We start from the raw sequence: 21,101 nt of genomic DNA, 5'->3' as shown, positions 1-21,101 counted from the left end.
CTTTCCACAGCTAATCATGGATGTATTTGCACATCAAATGGCATAATTAACATGTCTTTAATGGCTACTTAGTATTTTATTATATAGAATGTGAGAAATCTCTTATCAAAGTTTTTTCCATTTCAATAATTCCATGATTAATGAAATATTTTCTAAATTTTATTTATTAATTTTATGCATTAATATACCATTTTCTCCATTTCATTTAGCTTTCTTAAGGCCATATTATTAGATGAGTCCTTTGACTATCAATTGGTATATCTTAGATTCATGTTTTCGTGATCAGGAGACGTAACGAGGAGGTGGAGGTATATGGAAAAGGAAAGGAAGTAGAAGTGCAAAGCAGTTAAACAGACCGAATGAAGTATTTGGGTGCCTGCCAACAGGCACACCCCTAACATCTAAGTCCAAGACAAGGATTCACGAGTTACCCATAGACTATATTCACGTATTTAAATCAAGCTAACAAACTGCGTAATGTTCTATGCTCTCACCTTTGCACACATAGCTGGAAGGCCAGGTTTGAGTTTAGAATCTTGGATTTGGGGAAGCCCTGAGCTGGAATGTGGGGGTGAGGCAGAGCCAGCACTGCGGCCTGCCCTCTAGCCTGCTCTCTGCTTCTCCTCCTGCCCTTGCCTCAGTCCTGCTATGCCAGTGGCCTCACGTACAGGTGGTCACCTGGATACCCCCGCCTGTATGTCCAAACCTATCCACCTCTCCACTACCCCACAAAGCCACCTCTTACTTTGGCAAGTAGGGACTTGGGGAGGACATACATGGGGCAGAGGCTCAGGCAGTCCCTGGAAGCAGGAAATTTGGGGTCCATGGCATTCTGCAAGTAGAGGAGCGGGCACAGGCTTCCCTTAACCACTGGCTCTATAGACTCTTCACGGTGCACTGTGCAGGGTGGGGCATGGCTAGACATAGGCCCCATAAAACATGGGGCCCAGAATAAAGTCCTCTGCTGCTCTGGTGTTAGTGTGATATTGCCTACCAATTTTTCTTATTTTGATAGATAAAATAAAAATACTTGTTTAAATATATTAATATCTGTGTGGTGTAAGAGTTCAATCAAGTAGAAATCTATAAACAGTCAAAATCCCTTCTCAAATTTACCCGGATCTTCTCTTCTCTTCTCCACTATTAACAGTTTGATGTATATCCTTTCACAATTTTCTGATCACTTATTTAACATGATCTATCTATGTTTCTACGTATGTATGTATGTGTGTGCGTATCTATCTATCTATCTATCTATCTATCTATCTATCTATCTATGTATTTATCTGTCTGTCTATCTACAATATATACTCAGGTATAGTGTTTCAAAATATATAATAGCACCATAATGTACATAGCATCCTGTAACTTTATTTCATTTAATATCTTATTAAAAAGAATGGTTTCACAGTTTTTCCTTTTTTTTGTATTCCTTATTTTAATAAATATACAGTCATGGTAAGAAAGTAACAGTGAAAAATGGAATAAATCCAAATGTAAAAGTCTTTGGGTGTTACCTGTCCCATCTTGTTCTTAGAAACAATCACGATGAAAAGTTGATTGAATTAGCAAACACTTGATTATTCTTGGAGATGAGTGATGGATTCATGGGGATCCATTATGTCATTCTGTTTTCTTTTAGACATGTTTCAAATTTTCCACAAGAAATGTTGAAATTTCTTGAAGACTACCTTTCTTTTTTTTTTTAATTACTGAGAGCCTTTAGCTTTCTCTTTAGCAGCAGCAAGCTTGAAGATGCTGTCCCTGTATTTATGCTACTTTTATTTAAGGCCAAGCTTCAGGCTTGGTCTTGACGAATATATGTGGTAACTAAAAGACTTGTGTCCGGGAAATACAAACGGCTGATTGGCCGAGATGGGGTTCCTTTGTAACAGTTTGCTCTTGTTTGCCATCTGAAAAAGGCTCGGGGCAAGGCGTGCCCGTGGTCGGGCTGGTGGTGGAAGGGGGCCCCAATGTCATCCTCTCCGTGTGGGAGACGGTGAAGGACGAAGACCCCGTGGTGGTGTGTGAAGGCACGGGCCGGGCGGCCGACCTCCTGGCCTTCACCCACAAACACCTGGCAGATGAAGGGTGAGTTGCTGGACCCTCATTTTTAAAACTGGTGACTACAGATTTTTCCCTTTTAGTTCTTTAAGCTCTGCTTTTACGTGGGCCTGCTATCCTTGGGGGACAAAGGTTGATGTTCAGTGATTTTTATATTTGTTATTGAACACCAAAATACCCGCCGTGATGCAAATTGCTATTTCCTTAGCTGAAGAATGGCCTTGGGTTTGAGCCTTGTCTGAGCTTCGGTAAAAAGCATTTCCAGGGGGAGAGACAGATGGGATGCTCATGCAATTTGGTCATTATAGATGAAAAAACCGTGCAGACCTGTATTGGCCCCAGATTGTCTTCAGATTCATCTGCTGTTAGTAAAAATAGCAGGAATTGGGGAAACTGACACCCTGGCGTTTATATAGTATATGCTGTGCTTAGTTGAGGTTTTAATTCTTTCCCCTTTTCAAATAAAATAGTTTTCTCTGTAGAGAAAAACTATAATTTAGTGTGATTCTTCCAATTTTAAAAGCATGATATTTCTGCTGTATAAGTAAATACAGTGTCTACGCACTAAAATATTGAACCCACTAATCTACGTAAACATTTATTCACTGCTTTATGTTATAACTGCTCTCTGACAACTCTTAGAATTTCTCTCACCTTTCTGGTCAGCCTCAACTGCCACCCTCTGCCTCCTTCCTTATCCTTTCACACCCTTCTTTTTCCTAAAGTCTCCCTAGATAAGTGGTTCTTAATCTTTTTTGAAGTTTCAGATTCTTTGAGAATATGATGCTCAGAATTTCTAGAGATTCACAGCCCCCTGGAAATTCATCAGCTCAAGAACCTTGCCCCCAAGTGCATTCTTTCCAGGACCATGGCATTTCAGTGTGCTCTTGCTTTAAAGTTTAGCCTGCTTCTGGTTCCACTTTTTCCCTTTGCTTCCTGCTCATTTGCTCTCTTGGCAGAACTGTCCATAGAAACCTCTCAGAGGGGGCAGATGGATGGTCTTGTGCCGATGTTCCTGGCTTGTTCCCTACTCTGCATTGTGTCAAGTCATGACCATTTCTTTCTTTCCCAGGACCCTGCGTCCTCAGATGAAGGAGGAGATCATCTGCATGATTCAGAACACTTTCAACTTTAGTCTTAAACAATCCAAGCACCTGTTTCAAATTTTAATGGAGTGTATGATGCACAGGGATTCTGTGAGTATGAGTTGATGACTCCACTAAAAAAATGCTAACTCCCAATTATTATTTATTTCCATAATTTTTAAAATAAAGGAGTTTTTAAATCTTAACTTGATTATAAATAACTATACACCTTGACCTTTGGTTGAGTAAACTTGGTTTCTTACCACCCACCCCTGCCCCCACAATGCTTCAAATTCCAGTGTGTACCTGGGAAAAAGCACTTAGATATTATAGCAGTATTATAGGAAGATGATCAAATTTAGTGAAAATTATGCATAAATATTTTTATATTAACTGAGAGATTAAAGAAACAGCTCCGTGTCTTAAGTGAATTCCAGTCTTCTGGCTTAGGTGGTCACATCACAGTGTCCTGAGTAGACCCTGCAGGAGGTTATCGGGGATTCACTGGACAATGGGAAATGTGAGAATGTTTTCTGAGATGAAAATTGGAGGCTACAAATTATGGACATGATATAGATTCAGGAAAAGATGTTAGTGTTTTAGGGTACTTTGATCCAAATTTTTATCAACGACTTGGGTGATATGAAGCTGACAATTATAGTAAACATGCAGTATGTCATGATTCACAGTGATCTTTCCAGAATTTGAAGGCTGGGCCAAATCATCCAAAGTTTTGGTATATTTAAGCACCTGGTCTCAAAAAACCAACTGAACACGTTTAGGCTAGACAAAGCAGGGCTGCACATATGTGAACACCTTGGGATTGCAGTTGACCTAGTAACAACAAAAATAACAGCCATGTCGCCAGTTAGCACTGCTTTCAAATATATATTTTTTTCACTTGAAATAGTCCCATGAGTGAGTTTTCAATATGGCAGTGATTGGCTATTTCAGTTTCAGAGATGACAAAGTGGAAGCCTAGAGAATTTAAGTGATTTGCTCAGAGTCCTGCAGTTACAAAATGGTAGAACTGAAACCTGAATTCAGAGCTGAACTCTTGTGCATGGTCTACTACATTTTATATTTCCCAGAATAATCAATAAGTAAAGAAAAGGACAGGTTAAAGAGATAGTCCTTATATTTGTCTCTTTCTGTTGACAAGGATAATAACTAAGGAGCAATGTAAAGATCAAGAAGCGATTCGAGAAGGCAGCTAAGGGCCGGCACATTTCGGAAATTAGATTCTCAGCTCCTGTACAACTGAGTTGATTTTATTGATGCACATGGACGGGCTGGAGGAGGAGGGAAGCAAAATGTAAATTACAGAAGCATAGTTTTCCTATCTTTATGGGACCTGAGAGATTATTTATCGGGCTCTTCTCATCTTGTGAATGAGGAACCTGAGATTCAGTGGCCTTCAGCCTTGCTATTTCCCGAAGGCTGATTAGTTAGTGGCATATCTGGGGCTATAACTTGCCAGGCTTGGCTCTTTTTTGTTGAATAGTCCTCTCTACTCTATAAAATATGTTTTCATTTAGAGAGACTAATATCCATTCAATAAGAGCAGGCAACCTTTTGAAACCATAAATAAAGCCTTATTTGTCTTAAGAAAAAGAAAATCAATCGCATGCCAGGATGCCCTGGACACTGATGTTGTGAAACCATGTGTGCTGTCCATTGTACTTGCTCATTGGCTGCAGAGTAATTTTTTCACTTATATTTTGACAAATGCTTGAGGATTCATTTCTCATGAAAAAGTAAAAGTCTTAATTGCTAAGGGTAGGTGAACAGAAGGATCGCATTGGTATCCCTTCTAAAGGAGGAGTGATTTTTGTATTTCATTATTGCATGTGCATAGTACATTAATGTAGTAGTAATGTTCTTTCATATATGTCTCCTCTAGGATGTTTAGAGTTTTTCAGTTTTTCTTTTTTTTCTGAGGACCTACTTAAATATTTTTAAAAACTCAATTCTCCATTACCCTACTTAAAATATTTTTTTCTGCTATATGTAAAAAAATAAAAATAAAAAACAAAAAAACCCTGTGGTTCTTGACATTAGTGAAGCATATTTTCCTCAGTTCATTGAATCAAGAGTGAATTTTGTGGGTATTTTTGAAAGTGTTTCTTTGTGAGTTCCCAAAATGTCTGGCCTTCTGCTTTTCACCTGTTGTAGATCACCATATTTGATGCTGATTCTGAGGAGTCACAAGACCTTGATTTAGCAATCCTGACAGCTCTGCTAAAGGGTGAGTGTACAAATAGGGTCAGAACTGTTCCTTACTTCATATTCTATGGAATGTGACTTTTTATGTTGATATTTTAAATAGGATATATAATTGTTCCTTTCTTTTACCCTAGGCACAAATTTATCAGCATCTGAGCAATTAAATCTAGCAATGGCTTGGGATAGAATGGACATTGCCAAGAAACATATTCTAATTTACGGACAACATTGGAAGGTATAGCAAAAATGAAGTTACTTGGAAAAAATATTTTGTGTGTTGATTTGTTAGGAAGGGGAAAAAGACAAAATTGGAGGAGAGACAGATTGGTTTGGGATGGTGTGGGGGTGCCATCTGTAGCTAGGTGCCCAGAGATAGCTAAGGAATTTCTCTCATCAACTTTGCCTCCCTGAAAATATGTTTTTCTCTGGCTCTGCAGCATAATTGAAGATGACAAAGGATGATGGGAGAAAGACAGAATGGAAGAATATTTTATTTTATTTTTTGAATGGGCAGATTTTTATATTGTTACTTAAAACAAAGTTTTTCTTATTTTTTTGCATTAAAATGTAATATGCAGTCACAATAAAAATATATGAAAACAGAGAGAAGCAGAAAGAAGACAGATCACCTATAGTGCCAATGATAATCACTATTAATATTTCATTTTTTGAAATGACAAATATGACCATATCGCAGGTGTATTATTTTTGAGTCAAACTAACACATATGCATTGCATAAAACACGCAATGGGACCAAAAAGCTATTAAAAAACAGTAGTTCCCTGCCCTGCTAATAAGAGCCAAGTACTTCAGACATTTTTTGAATCCTCTAACATTTAAAAAATCTCCATATTTCTAAATAACAAGCTATACTGCTGTTTTCTGATTCATTAATTTTAGAAACCTTAGAGCATTTCTGTCTGTGGCCCTCACTGCGGCGTCTGGGCGGCTGCCTGCTGTTCCTGGTCCTGGGCTCTCATACGGGGACCTACCTTTATCATGCTGGGGGCATCCTTTGCCTCTCTCCTCTGTTCGAGTGCCTGTTTTCTGCACCCCGTGTTTTCCCCTTCCTTGGCTCATGCCTTTATTTTGATGGTGTGCATCCTTCAGTGCCTTTCCAAGAAAGGGAATATGGAAGATGAGTATTTTGAGTACCTATAAATTCGGATATATTTTAAAGATTGGAGGAATGATTTTCCTCAAGAATGTTGAATGCCTAGCTTCCAGTTCCCACCATTGCTGTGGAGAAGTAAAAATCTGTTTTCTGATCCTTTGTGACCACTTTTTTCCTCTCTGGATGTTTAAAAAATATCTTCTTCAGTCTGAGATTTCACAATGATGCGTGCTATTGTGAGTCTTAATATCCATATGCTGGGCACAGCAGGTGTCTCCATGTTGGGGAATTTCCCTCCCTGTTTTCTCTGTTCTCTTTTTGTAATTTGTCTCATTAAAATGTTGGACCTATGGAGTGCTCCTCTCATGTTATCTTTTTCCTTTTATTTTTCGTATCTTTTCTTTGGTAGATTTCTCCACCTTTAATTTTCATGCCTCTTATGGAGCTCTTTATTCCTGGTAGCATATATTCATTTCTAAGAGCAAATTTGTTCTTTTACTGACCTTTAACTGCCCCCCCATACCATCCTGAACACATGTCTTCATTTTTCTCTCTGAAGATACTACCTATAGTGCTTCTCCCCACACTGTCTGATTCCTCTTAATTGATATTTCATGGTCTGTTTGTTCTGTGCTTTTTTCTTAAGCATGGAGCATAGAAAGCTCATTAGAAATTATGAACCTGTAGGTGGAGCTTGACCATAGATTTGGGTTTCACAGTGGGGTGATTTGGCTGCCATTTGTTGAGGGACCTGAAATGTCAGCATATTTATATCTCTTCTCTTCTGTTATCACATTATCAGAAGAGAGTCCTCCAATGACCTGCCTGAAAGGTAAAAAAGCCTTGTTGCTGGTGTTATCGTAGTCCGTGGGGCCAGATGATTGGGAAAGTCCCAGCATTAGGAATTCAGCAGGTGTACAGTTATTTCATCCTGGCGCCACCAGAATTCTGTGGTATAGATTTGTTTGGTTCTTAGCTTTTTCCAATTTCAATTTCTTGGGACTTTTACTTTCTGGCTTTTTGGGGACTGCTAAGAAAGGGGACAATTACCGCTTGACCATCTACATTCAAACTTCCGAAGTGCTGCCCACACTTGACCTCCTTGTTGTTATAGATTCATTCATTCCTTTTTTTTAAAAATCCCTTTGCTACAATTTTAATGAAGTTTTAGGTAGGAGTGAAGTAGGTGAGTGTGTTTAATTTGCCCTTTATATTCAGAAACCAGGTATATTTTAAGTAGAAACATGCCAAGTTACCAAAAACAGCAACAAACAAACCTTGGATTTTATAAGAATTGCATTATATTATACAATAATTTGGGAAGCATTGAGATCCTTATAATAGTCAGTCTTCTTCTCCAAGAACAGATTCATTAAAGGTGTCTTTTATGCCTTTAAGTTCCCTTTTTATTTCTTTACTTAGGTCCTGAAGATTTCTTAGAGTTTATGATTATTGTGTCTATATAGTTCTAAGTTCAAATACATGTAACTCTGATTATTTTTACTTTCTTAATTGTCTCTATATCTCTTGTTTATTTATACCCTCTGCAGCCTGGCTCACTGGAACAAGCAATGTTAGATGCTTTAGTAATGGATCGAGTAGATTTTGTGAAGCTTTTAATAGAATATGGAGTGAACCTGCATCGCTTTCTTACTATCCCCCGACTGGAAGAGCTCTATAATACAGTGAGTATTGGAACATTTCACCAATCACCTCCCTTAAGAGTGATTTATTAATTACCTTAATAAATTAAATGTTCAAGTCTCCTTAAATATTCATGTACAAAGACAACTTACAGCAAGACACTATTCAACCAAAGGAGAACATCCTTACCAAAACCATTTTATCCTACAGTCATTTCTGCATTTCCCATTTTAATTAATTACACAGAATAGAAGCATAAACTAATTTAAGAAAATATGGTAGTAAGACCATAATTAAAGCCAAAGATGTGAAAAGAACAATATGCTTTTATGGAGTTATTAGAGCTATCTCCTTAAATGGATGTGTTGCAATCTATTTCCCCGTTTAATTCTGTTAGGATTTATTTCACATATTTAGGTGTCCTGTACTGGGTGCCTAGAAATTTGGTTATATCCTCTTGTTGAACTGATCCCTTTGTCATTATGTAATGTCCTTCTTTGTCTCTTGTTATGGTCTTTGTTTTGAAATAAACTTTTTCTGATATAAGTACTGCTACTCCAGCTTTTTTCTACCTATTATTAGCATAAAACATCTTTTTCCATCCCTTCACTTGTAGCCTGTGTATGTCTTTGGGTTTGAGGTGAATCTCTTGTAGGCAGCATATAGATGGGTCTTGTTTTTTAATCCATTCTGTAACTCTACGTCTTTTGATTGGTGCATTTAGTCCATTTATATTTAGGGGATTATTGATAGGTATGTACTTATTGCCATTTTATTAATTTTTTTCTGCTGTTTTTTATATCTCCTTTTTGTTCCTTTCTTCATCTTTTATATTCTTCTGTTGTTATTGATGGTTTTCTTTAGTGTTGTAAGTGGATTTCTCTTTTTAAAATTTATTTATTTTTGTGTGTATTTATTATAGGCTTTAGTTTTGTGTTATCAAAGACTCAAGAATAGCTTCTTTACTATATAATAGTCTACCTTAAATTGCTAATTACTCTATTTTAAACACAATCTCAAGGAACTTTTTTTTTCCTTCTTCCTCCTCCACTTTTTTCATATTAGATGTCATAATCTACACTTTTTGTGTATCCCTTGACTGATTTCATGCATAGTTGATTTTGCTTCCTTTGTTTTGTTTTAATCTCATACTTGCTTGGTATTTACTTGGGCTACTACCTTTACTGTGGGTGTATTTTCACTAGTGAGAGCTATTTACCCTTAGGGTCATTTCCATCTGCAGCAGTCCCTTTAACATATCCTGTAAGGCTGGCTTAGTGGTGGTGAATTCCTTCAACTTTTGTTTATCTGGGAATTGTTTAATCCCTGCCTCAAATTTAAATGATAATCTCACTGGGTAAAGGATTCTTGGTTGAAGGTCCTTCCATTTCAGTACAGTAAGTATATCATGCCACTCCCTTCTGGCCTGAAGAGTTTCTGCTGAGAAGCCTGCTGATAGAGTTATTGGAAATACCTCTACTTAACACTACTGTTAAAATTCTGTTCCAACCCTCCTACACTGTTGGTGGGAATGTAAATTAGTTCAACCATTGTGGGATGCAATATGGAGGTTCCTCAAAAAACTAAAAATAGAAATACCATTTGACCCAAGAATTCCACTCCTAGGAATTTATCTGAAGAAAACAATATCCCAGATTCAAAAAGACATGAACCCCTATGTTTATTGCAGCCCTATTTACAATCGCCAAGCTATGGAAGCAACCTAAGTGTCCATGAGTAGATGAATGGATAAGGAAGATATGGTACATATACACAATGGAATACTATTCACCATAAAATAAAACAAATCCTACCATTTGCAACAACATGGATGGAGCTGGGGGATATTATGCTCAGTGAAATAAGCCAGGCAGACAAAGACAAGTAGCAAATGATTTCACTCATTTGGTAGTGTAACAACAAAGGAAAACTGAAGGAACAAAACAGCAGCAGACTCATAGATTCCAAGAAGGGACTAGAGGTTACTAAAGGGAAGACGGAGGGGAAGGTGGGTAGAGAGGGTATTAAGGGGCCTTATGATTAACGCACATAATGTAGGGGGGTCATGGAGAAAACAGTATAGCACAGAGAAGACAATTAGTGACTCTGTAGCATCTTACTACGTTGATGGACAGTGACTGCAATGGGGTGTGTGTGGGGACTCAATAATACGGGTGAATGTAGTAACCACAATGTTGCTCATGTGAAACCTTCATAAGATTGTATTTCAGTGATACCTTAATAAAAAAGAAATTCTGTTCCTGCATACCCTTTCTTGAAACTAGACTGGCTTACTCACTGTATAAATACCAGTTAGTTGCTCAAGCTATGTACCTTTCTTGAAGTGACTTCCTTTGTCCTTTGAATCTTACTCTGTCTTCGAAATTCTATTCAAATCCTGGCTTCTTGAATACTCCAGTTCACAGTGAGCTGTCCCTGTACTATAAACTATTTGTATCTCTTTTTGATGTGTGAACATCTTCATATTGTTATTTTTTCATGTGAATCTCCATTCTCTTCTATTAGACTGTATAAATTCTATGAACAAAGTTCTTATATTCTTCCCTGAATTCCTCAAAAGCTTGATTGAACATAATAAGTGTTCAATAAATATTTGTTGATGGAATATAATGGTGTATGTTATATATATGATAAAAGATATTTGTAAATTACTCAAAAAATACTTCTGCTTCAAAAAATATATAGTTAAATCCTTACTACCTACATACATCTGGCTTTGAAAAATATTTCATATAATTACATCTTATTTTGGGAAATACCTCACTTAATGTTAATTTGGTATAAGCTTCATTACCAAAGACATTGGAGAATATTTTCAATATTCTGAGTTATTTATGCATTCTGAAATAAAGGCTTTTTTCCTTTCTAGCACATGGTAATTAAAAGGAATAACTCTTCCTTTTGTCCTTTATTACAGAAACAAGGACCTACTAATATGCTCTTGCATCATCTTGTCCGAGATGTAAAACAGGTAATTTTGCTTTTTAAATCTAGATTTATATTTTCTAGTGAAGTACCTACCCTCTTAAACTATGACTCTGAATCATTTCATCACCAAACCACACTCTTACATTTTTCTTGTAATTTATTTTATGTTTTTAAAGATTTGATCCACTTAGTATGTGGCATTCATGAAGAAACTATTTCCTCTTTTAAAATATGAACTGGAGGTGTACAAAACCTCCAATCACAGCTTCAGCTTGACACGATACAACAGTATTGCCAGTGAAGATAACTACAACTGCCGAGAAGAAACTCACTGGTTCTGTTGTCTTTATCTGAGGACCAATGTGTGATTTCCACTGTTTTATTATTGTTGTTTTGACTCCTAAGAATGATTCAAGGGCTCTGTCATTTCTTTGTGAGCCTGAGTGTTGTTCTAGAGAGCCAGGATGAAGCCCCCTGTTCTGTACCCTTGCTCGTCTTTTGCTTATGGTGTTCTCATTAAACTTAGAGTTAAGTCAGACTTAAAATCTCCTGGTAGTTATCTCAACTTCAGCAGACTTTCATGCCTTAATTCCTTCCCTTTTAAATACCAAGAACTTTTATTCACATCTGCAGAAAGCTGGGAGTTCCTCCTTTGCCATTGTGATTAAAATCAATCCACAGCACATTTTGGAAGTCTTCCCCTCATTTTTCTGAAGGCTACGGTTCTGATGAGAGAGTGTGGCCTTTTCGGTTTTGTTGACTTGGTGGGTGAGTCAGAGTGAAATGACTGTGGGGAAGACATCTAGTTGGCAAATTAGCAGTAAGTAGAAGTAGAAGTGATGTAAATGTAGTTTGTATGATTTATGCTAGGTCAAAATGATTTTCCTTAGATTTATTTCCTTAAACTCCAATCCTATCACAGTAAACTGAAGAAAAAGGAATGAAATAGGTTAACTATACTTTTTTGACCAGCAGCAAAGAAGAGCATTTTAGTGTTCTTTGAAAGAAGTGAATTATGAGTGTCAAAAAGAAAGATTAAATCACTTATATATATATATAAAACCTCATTTATGGTTCAAAGCTTTGTGAACACTATTCACAGTCTGTTCATTTCAAAGATCTTGTTCCGCACTCTGTATCTTGAACAGTAGTTCAGAAGTAACAGAGAGGGGGATGGCAGGTTTTAAGGGGTCAAAAATAATTTTCACTGAGACCAAGACCAGTGTTCTTGGAAATGTGCTGCTCAGCCCTCCTTCCAACCATGGCATTTGTCTTGGCACAGCCTTATGTTTCCGTATCTCATGTCATTCTGCCATTCCATTTTCTTTATTTCTATTGGTTCTACTTCTTTCCATATTCTTGTTTTATGCATGATGTAGTCAACACAGCGCAAAGTGTTGCAGCCATTTCAAGAGAGGCTGAAAGTTTAACTCAATGTTAATTTTGGATCATATTCATTCAGTATATACTCCAGGGATTTTACTGCTGCTCTAGTTGTTATATTATTTCCAGTTAAAAAAAATCTTTTATACTATATTTACATGTTTCTGTTCTAAAGTGTATGTATGCATGAGAGAGAAAAAGAGCATTTAAATGAGCAGATAGAAGCATGTATTTGACATCTGTGTAACTAAAAACATATTAAGACTAAATATTAAAATATTAAGACTAAAAACATATTTATTCTTAATATGTTTTTCATTGGAATGAGCAGATTGTATCAATAGCTGGTCATATTGATAAATTTGTAAAGATGTTTGGAAAGTATGAGTCTGCCTCTTTAGGGAGTTGATTGGGTTTTATTCTAGTGACCTGGCAAGAGATAGAAAAAAGAACAGAAAGTTGTAATTCATTACACATTTTTGTTTCAGCACGCTGTCCTCTCAGGCTACAAAGTAACACTGATTGACATTGGACTGGTAATAGAATACCTCATTGGTGGAGCATATCGCAGCAGCTACACGAGAAAAAGCTTCAGAGCCTTCTACAATAACCACTACAGAAAACATAAGGTAGCACAATTGAAAAGGACCCTAGTAAAATTCAGGATAACTAGGAGTTATGTATTTAGAAAAATGGCTTGGGAAAGTTCATTTGGGAATAGCTTCTAAAATGGGCATTCTATTTATCGGCATTTATTGAGTATCTGCTCCATGTAAATTACCGGGCTAAGTGCTGGCACACTGGCCTGGGATGGACATAAAGCTCAAGAGTTTAGAAATTTTTAGGGAAACAGAGTTATGAGTAACTAGCCATAATGCAAAACAGGATATAATGTGCGTTACTGACATAGAAATAAGGTGATGAGAAAAGTTAGAGAAAGAGATGACCAGTTCTTTCCTTCTCTTTCTTTTTCTTTTGAAAATACAGAAGTCAAAAGCTTAAGAGGGCTAGAACTACTGACCCATACTCGTCCATAGTCTGGAGATGACAAACTTGTGGCAAGTGTGTAGGGATTACACTGGAAGATGCATACAGGATGTACAATGGAAAAATGCACAGTGTACATATTTTGAAGGTCTAGGAATGTAACATGACAGTTGCTGGTTAGTCAGTTAGCAGAGAAAACATCCCTTGTTTCTGAAAACTGCCATCACCGATCAGTAAACTGAAGAGACTAGTTCTTACGAGAGGCTAGTGGAAGGGTTAGAAAGATAGTTTGGGCATTTGGGGTTGAGAGAAGAGCAGGAGCAGTGAAAGGCACAGTGCTGTGGATGTCAGCCTACGTTCGTGCAACTGACAGAGACCTTTGCTGCTCGAAAGTGCTAGAAGGTAGCAAGCAGTGAGACTGGAAAGGTAGGTTGGAGTAAGATCACATGAAGGGTCCAGAACATCAAACTACTTTTGAACATTTATAAAGCATCTGTTGAAGTGAAAGCCCAACCGTCTTTAAGAAATGAAAAAACAGAACAAAAAGAAACTCAAATCTCACATAGAAATGATCTTTTCTGAGATTTCAAAGGCATAGGGATACACTTGGGGTATCAGTTCCTTCACTTAAGCAAAATATTACTTGCTATGAGGTGACACGGCAGCTCTGAGGACTGACTGTGGCCTTGGTGCATCCCTGGGGTGCTTGCGAGGCAGGATCTCCTAGCGTCCTTTCTAGAAATGGATATGAAGTCACTACCCATATCTTGGATTGTTTTCTAGGTAAGGACGCCAGAGTTTATTGTGTTTCATAGTAAATTAGATTGTAACAGTCATGAATACATGGTTTGGAGTCAGAGAGAATTGGGACTGAATCTTAGTTTTTGCTCCTTATGAGCTGTGTAATCTTGAGCAAGAAACTGAACCTCTCTGTGTTAGTTACCTCATCTATAAAATGAGAACGATAATATAAACACACCTTTCCTAAATTCACCAAGGGGATTAAATTAAATAATATCTGAAAAACCCATAGTCCTAGTACACAGAGGATATAGCATAACTGTTAATAATAATAGTCATGATTAGTAGTAATGATACTATTAATTCTGTATCATAGTAATAATTTGAACATTACCTTTAAAAAGCTTGGACCCCATCACTTCTATGTCTAATTTATATCCATAAAACACAAACTAAAAGAAAAGTGAAGTAGTTCAAAACTTATGGTTTGTATCATAAATTTTTATGTCAGTCCCTCTAAGAATGTTTCTTTTTGTTTCTCATTGACGAAAGCTTCGTGCTCATGGCAATGAACTATGTTGTTACTGGGAATTCCAGTGGTGATATTAGATAACACCTAAAGAAATTCCATAACTTTCTAATTCAACCTTCACCTTGGAGTTGTTTGTGAATGGGAACTTGTTCTTATCAAAACTGTGGATCTTTATTGCTATTCTAAGCTTGTACCAAGTATAGAACATCCATGGATTCTAATGGAATTTCCACACAGAGAAGGAATGCAGATATATAATAGGGAACAAAAGAACATGTTCTCTAAGAGGTTAGGAAATAACAGTGTGCTTAATATAAGGCGATGATGAGATGCTCTTGATGGGTGAATAATTATTAATCATGGATGAGAAAACCATTGGATATTTGGTAAGACCCAATATTATATTTGGTTTTCAATATGCTCTAGAAATAAAATGTTAATTGTTACCACTATAATCTTCCTTTTCACTTTTTGTTTTACTTAAAAAAAACATGCCAGCGAGTGACCAGTCTTGCTCAAAGCCTTTCTCAGCACCCTCTTCACCGGAGACATCTCTCAGGAAATAGAAATGAATCTGCAGAAAGCACGCTGCATTCCCAGTTTATTAGAACTGCCCAGCCTTACAAATTCAAGGTACCATTTACTTATTTTTATACTTGAAAATAAAATTATTCTTGCAGACTGAGACTATTTCTTCATTTAACGTTGCAGAAAGGGAGATACAAATAGAGGGACCATTTGCAAGAACCATAAACAGATGATGCAAATCAAAAGCAAAATGCAGCTGTCTTCTGGCAACAATGAGCTAAGGCCCAGGACAGGGTATTGGCAACTAACAGCTGCCGGAGCTTGCACTTCAGGCTGCCTTCCTTGTTTCTAGCTCCACCATTTCAGAGGGCGACTCAAGAGGGTCCAGGGGATGGGAGTAAAAATGTGCTCATCAGCTTAGCCCTGCACCTTTGTCCCCATTTCCCCAAGGCTAATTGGATGTGACTGCTTCCTCCTCCTTTACTTCTCATTCAGACTGCCCTTTTACACCTGTTTTTTCCCCTGACGTTGTAGCCTGACCTTACAGTATGAAAATGATAATGTATTTGTGTGAATGTAAGTGAGCAGTGTTGTTATCTCCCCTCGCCCCATATTGCCTTGATTCCACTTTCCTCTGGGGTGAATGCTTTTGCTCAAGCGTTTTCATGTAAATGGTTCTTACATTGCTGATGGAAGTTTGCTTTCCATAGCTCCTAGAATGAAAAGATATTTTATAAAATTAACCTTCATCATCATCAATGAATACCAATTTTGTTATTTATAGAAATAGAAGAAGATGGTACATTTTGCTATTGTCCCCTTAAACTAAAAAGATTGATTATTGAATTTTACTATTTGCCAGACATTATGTTGGGTGTTTTGTTGCATTTGGGATGTAGGTGGGTTGGAGAATATTCTAATGATGACTGAAAAATGGTCCTACCTGCCCCAAAGTAATAACCATAGAGCAGTATGATGGACACTGAATTAGAGATGCATACACAGTGATGCAAAAGAACATGGGGGGTTGAGGGTGGCATTGGAAATGAGCTGCGGATAGTTGGTTTCCCAACTGAAGAGTAGTATTTCATTGTTACCTATTACATCACTAGAAAAATATAATCAGAATAAAGGAAAGGAAACTTAAAAACAAATCCGTTTGGATGAATATTGGTGACACTAGTGACATTTTTCTAGGGGGAAGATAATGAATCTATTTGTAAAATGAGATTGGAGTTTTTTTATAGTTCTTATTTACCCAATGTGTTATTTCAACACATTTCCTTGAGAAATTGAAAGTTGCCATGCAGTCAGTGGGTCCACTCAAAGGTGTAGCGTTTTAAGTTGTGCTAATGAATGTAAGTTATTTCAGTGTAGAGACCTTGGATCTATTAGATCCAGCAAGAAATAGATTATCTGAAAAGGACAAACTTTTGGTTTCTGATATATAAAAGTTTATAATCATTTCCATCTCTTTACAGTGATTTAAAAAAACATTTCTAGGATGTCTGATGTGTTTCACTAGGTAGAATATCATGCATCTGAGGATTTGGAAATCCATTCCTATTTTGTTTTCCAACAGGAAAAGTCTATGGTACTTCATAAATCAAGGAAGAAGTCAAAAGAAGAAAAAAGTGTATCAGATGACCCTGAGTCTACTGGCTTTATTTACCCTTACAATGACCTGCTGGTTTGGGCTGTGCTAATGAAAAGGCAGAGGATGGCCATGTTCTTCTGGCAGCATGGAGAAGAGGCCACAGCTAAGGCCGTGATTGCTTGTATACTCTACCGAGCCCTGGCCCGCGAGGCCAAGGAGAGCAGCATGGTGGATGACACCTCAGAAGAGCTAAAGAATTACTCAAAGTAGGAGCTCTCTCTTCACTTCATACTAACAATCAACAGTCTCTTAGAATGTTTAGACACTTTTATCTCCCTCACCTTAGAACTTGTAAGACATGTGGACTTGTTGCTGTGCAGTTCATGGATTCTCCTATAAATAATAGTCTTGAGGTATTTTAAGGAGCTTTGTGGAATAAGGGAAAGAGAGGTGGCATTTAAGTCAGGAGACTTGGGTTTGAGTCCTCATCCAGCTGTTTACAAGTCAGTTGACCAGATTTTAGGACTTCAGTTTCCTCAATGGTAAAATGTTCAGTTAATGATTTTGAAAGTTTCTTGCAGTTCTCAAACTCTTTGATACTAAATGAAACTAAAATGTATGGTTTACCTTAAGTAACCTCTGAGGCAGGAAAACAAATGATTGTGTTATGTATTAAAGAACCAGAGCATGATGGTAGAAGATAGAAAATTTAGAAGTGTTTATGAATTTTTGATTATTAAAGTGTTATAGTATGAGGAAAGAAGGGAAGTGAGAGTTAGTAGAAACTAACTTATAATTTCAATTCAAATGTTCCGGAGAATGATAGCATCTATTGTTTACAGAAAATAACTTCCTGGAAAATCCCAGAAAAAGTCTGCAGGTCTAGCTTCCTGCTTAAGTCATCTGTGTATTTTGTAAAATCTTAAAAACAAAAAAGTGTTTCTACAACTTTCTTTAATTGCTAGTTCAGTTTTGAACAGTCTTTCTGTCAAAAAAGTATTTATTAGGTCTTATCAGCAAGTTTCCTAGCCAAGCTAAATATAGCCTGTTTTGTGGTGTGGTGTGGCTTCTCCCTATGGATAGATAGCTCAGGCACTGCCGAATAGGTGAAGGGTATAAAGAGGCCCCAGATCTCAAGCATAATATCAGTTAGTTAGGGGGAAGAAAGTACAGCATAGTCAATGGTCCCGTAACATCTTTCTATGCTGACAATAAATATACTAATTGGGGTAAGGATTTAATACGGTATATAAGTCAAATCACTCTGTTGTATACTTGAAACCAATAGAATATTGTACATCAACTATATCAATAAAAAGGGTCAAAAAAAAAGAGGACCAAATCCTGTATGCTATTGCAGAAACCCTCTAGTCCTGTTCCTTAAGGGAAAGGGAGAACAATCTTTAGAACAGCTTCTGCAAGCTGAGACTATGCAGTTGCCCTTTGCTCTTTGGTATTTGGTCTTTTCTGTCTAGTCACTGATCTTTTTGAATGTCTGTGGGGCCCTCACCTGCACCTGTTTCCGCCCCTCACCACCGTGTCATTACAGACAGTTTGGCCAGCTGGCCCTGGACGTGCTGGAGAAGGCATTCAAGCAGAATGAAAGAATGGCTATGAAACTGCTGACCTATGAACTCAAGAACTGGAGCAATTCCACCTGCTTGAAGCTGGCCGTGTCTGGAGGACTGCGGCCCTTCGTGTCACATACTTGTACCCAGATGCTACTGACGGACATGTGGATGGGGTGCCTGAAGATGAGGAAGAACTCTTGGTTAAAGGTACTTTTACTTGCTGTCTAGAGTTTAATAGTCTAATCTGAAGGTCTGTACTCTGCATTCATTTTTGCCTTATTCCAAAAGAGAAGCTTTGGGAAAACCGAGTCATGTCTTTGATTCTCACAGATGAGCTGGGATCTTCCCAGGGGAACCTCTGATAGCTACTTTATCTCCCACTGCCACAGTTTCTTTTAAAAAACGGGGATAAATGCCCCACTCCTGTCTATCACAAAGCACACTCAATGTGAAAGTGGTTAGTGGTTAAAAGCATATACAAACATATTCAAGGTTTCAACTATTAGTAAATTCCATTGCCTCTGATAATTATAACAAAAGTAAAAGAGTTTTTTAGTGAATGTTTTCTCAGCTTAAGAATAGTTAACTGATAATAAACTAAATAAAATTAGCAATTACTGTTCTGCTCATCCAGTGTGCTGTTTCAGGGAATAAATGGCTGTTTTATAAAGCTGCCCTCAAACACATTTGTTCACATCACTGACTGTCTCCAGATTTCTCTGTTCCTCTACAGTTTGGCCTCATCTCTCATCTTGAATTATCAAGAGTATTTTGGTTAACTACTAAGGGCATCCAACTTTTGACATCAAACTTAGCCTAAAGCTTTAGGTTATGGTCAAGGTTAAGAAGTACATACACTTATGAAAATGAATTAAGTGATGAAGCATGAGGATTAAAAGCTACATAAAACTATATTTTAATTTTATTCTTCCTGGAATTCTTAAAAATACGATGTGTCCCCAGTAGAATGATTGTTTTTAAAATGTTTTTTTTTGTTGGACACACTGTAGAAAACAAAAATAAAAGGTGTAAGATATAAAATATATAAAAAGCTTACACATTTTAGTTCCACTGAGATTGTAGAAATAAGAGAAATATCAATGAAAAATTATTTCACATGGATTCTTCTTTAACAAAATATCAGAGAAGCAACAATTGTTTCTAGAAGTTCTCCTTTGCTCTATTCAATTTCAGCCTTGGAAATGATGAAGCAGAGGTGTAAATGGCTCTACCTCTAGCTGCAGAAGCTCTTATAATAGCTCTTTAAATGTTCAGAGAGTGAGATGGGGTATAGATAGCTTGAAGTTTGAGAAATAAGTTTGCTGTACATATTTTCATGTACTAGAAATCCTTATTACTGTGAGCTTAATAACTTTTTCCTCCTCACCTAACTTCCATTAACAAAGAGACTTAAGTGAAGCAAGATTAAATATTTTGCCCAAAACATAATGAGTTGATGTAGAAGGCTGAATTAGCCACTTAAAATCTCTGAGCTGTAATAAACCATACTACTGTCCATGCCCAGATCCTAATTCACCAATGCTTGGCTTATTGAGTGTGAGAACACACTTGCAAATAATCATAAGATATCCTGGTTAGATATTCTAAGTGGATGAAGACTGGAGGAAGATCTTATAGGGTTACCTGGGAGGCAGAAGTCATTTAAATACTCTTAGGGTAAGAGGTTCCACCTATCTCTTGGAAATGGGATATGGATGTCATTAAATACTGTTTCACAAGCCAACTAATTGTTCTGTAATGGGGAAGGGCAAGAGAATGTAGAGCTTTTTTCAGGAAGTGGGTTAGGAATTAATTAGTATAATATTATCATTGTGCCTGGTAACTATGATGTTTCCAGACCTAGAAGATTGTATATATTTGGGGTTCTACACCTGAAAAGAAAACAAACACACACCAACAATTCTCTGCCAGAACTAGACAAAGTCCAGAGAACTCCTCAGAGGATGCCAACCTTTAAAACAAAACAACAAAAGGTCATTTCAGCATGAAAAAAATGAAGGTGGACAAGGATATGACTTCAGTTTAATTAATCATGAATGGTATATAGTTGTGGTTAATCTTACTTTTGTTCACTGAATTCCAGACTACTAAGGCCTAATTAATTCTAGCTTGAAAAAAGTAGTGTTAAGCAAATTGTTTGTCACACATTTAGTGAATCTTCTAAACTCTACCTTGAAAGACAAAACTAGTTGGACATGAAAATTCTTTTGAATAGATTATAAATAAATTCCTGAAGGATAGCAATATAATGAAAAAATTATGGATGTCTAGGCTATTCTTTCCTTGACTTTTACTGACAGAGAAAATATGTAGGGTGGGAGATGCATCTAACAAAAGGTAATACTTGCTACGTTTTTATATCCTTGATTTTATAATATGAATAAGTGTTCATGTATTTTGTGTGATAAAAACTACTTAATGGTTTTAAGGAATTATTAAGCAATATGCACATTGAAAAATAATTCTTTTCACTTTCCTGCCCCTAAGGATAAATAGTGTGGTGTACATATTGTTAAACTTTTTTTTGTTGTTGTTGTTGAGAGGGCATCTCTCATATTTATTGATCAAATGGTTGTTAACAACAATAAAATTCTGTATAGGGGACTCAATGCTCAATGTACAATCATTAATCCACCCCAAGCCTAATTCTCGTCAGTC

The 21,101-nt window shown here is 36.9% G+C and overlaps 1 protein-coding gene across 5 annotated transcripts in view; it reads left to right on the top strand.

Annotated features, from left to right (window-relative positions):
- Positions 1 to 21,101, top strand: part of TRPM6 (transient receptor potential cation channel subfamily M member 6) — a 172,459-nt gene that overhangs the window by 74,965 nt on the left and 76,393 nt on the right. For 4 of the 5 annotated variants that reach the window (XM_036991352.2, XM_073228659.1, XM_073228658.1 and 1 more), the window contains 10 exons: positions 1,923 to 2,091; positions 3,137 to 3,260; positions 5,325 to 5,397; positions 5,510 to 5,610; positions 8,041 to 8,175; positions 11,073 to 11,126; positions 12,955 to 13,095; positions 15,225 to 15,359; positions 16,837 to 17,117; positions 18,401 to 18,629. In XM_036991352.2, coding sequence (XP_036847247.2) covers positions 1,923 to 2,091; positions 3,137 to 3,260; positions 5,325 to 5,397; positions 5,510 to 5,610; positions 8,041 to 8,175; positions 11,073 to 11,126; positions 12,955 to 13,095; positions 15,225 to 15,359; positions 16,837 to 17,117; positions 18,401 to 18,629 — 1,442 coding nt within the window. Of the gene's footprint in view, positions 1 to 1,922; positions 2,096 to 3,136; positions 3,261 to 5,324; positions 5,398 to 5,509; positions 5,611 to 8,040; positions 8,176 to 11,072; positions 11,127 to 12,954; positions 13,096 to 15,224; positions 15,360 to 16,836; positions 17,118 to 18,400; positions 18,630 to 21,101 lie in introns of those variants that run through there. The other variant, XM_073228661.1, reaches the window with a different exon arrangement.

Source organism: Manis javanica, chromosome 2 (genome assembly GCF_040802235.1).
Source record: "Manis javanica isolate MJ-LG chromosome 2, MJ_LKY, whole genome shotgun sequence".
Taxonomy (NCBI): Eukaryota; Metazoa; Chordata; class Mammalia; order Pholidota; family Manidae; genus Manis; species Manis javanica.
Note: the sequence above shows the minus strand (reverse complement) of the source record. Positions and strands in the feature narration are given on the sequence as shown.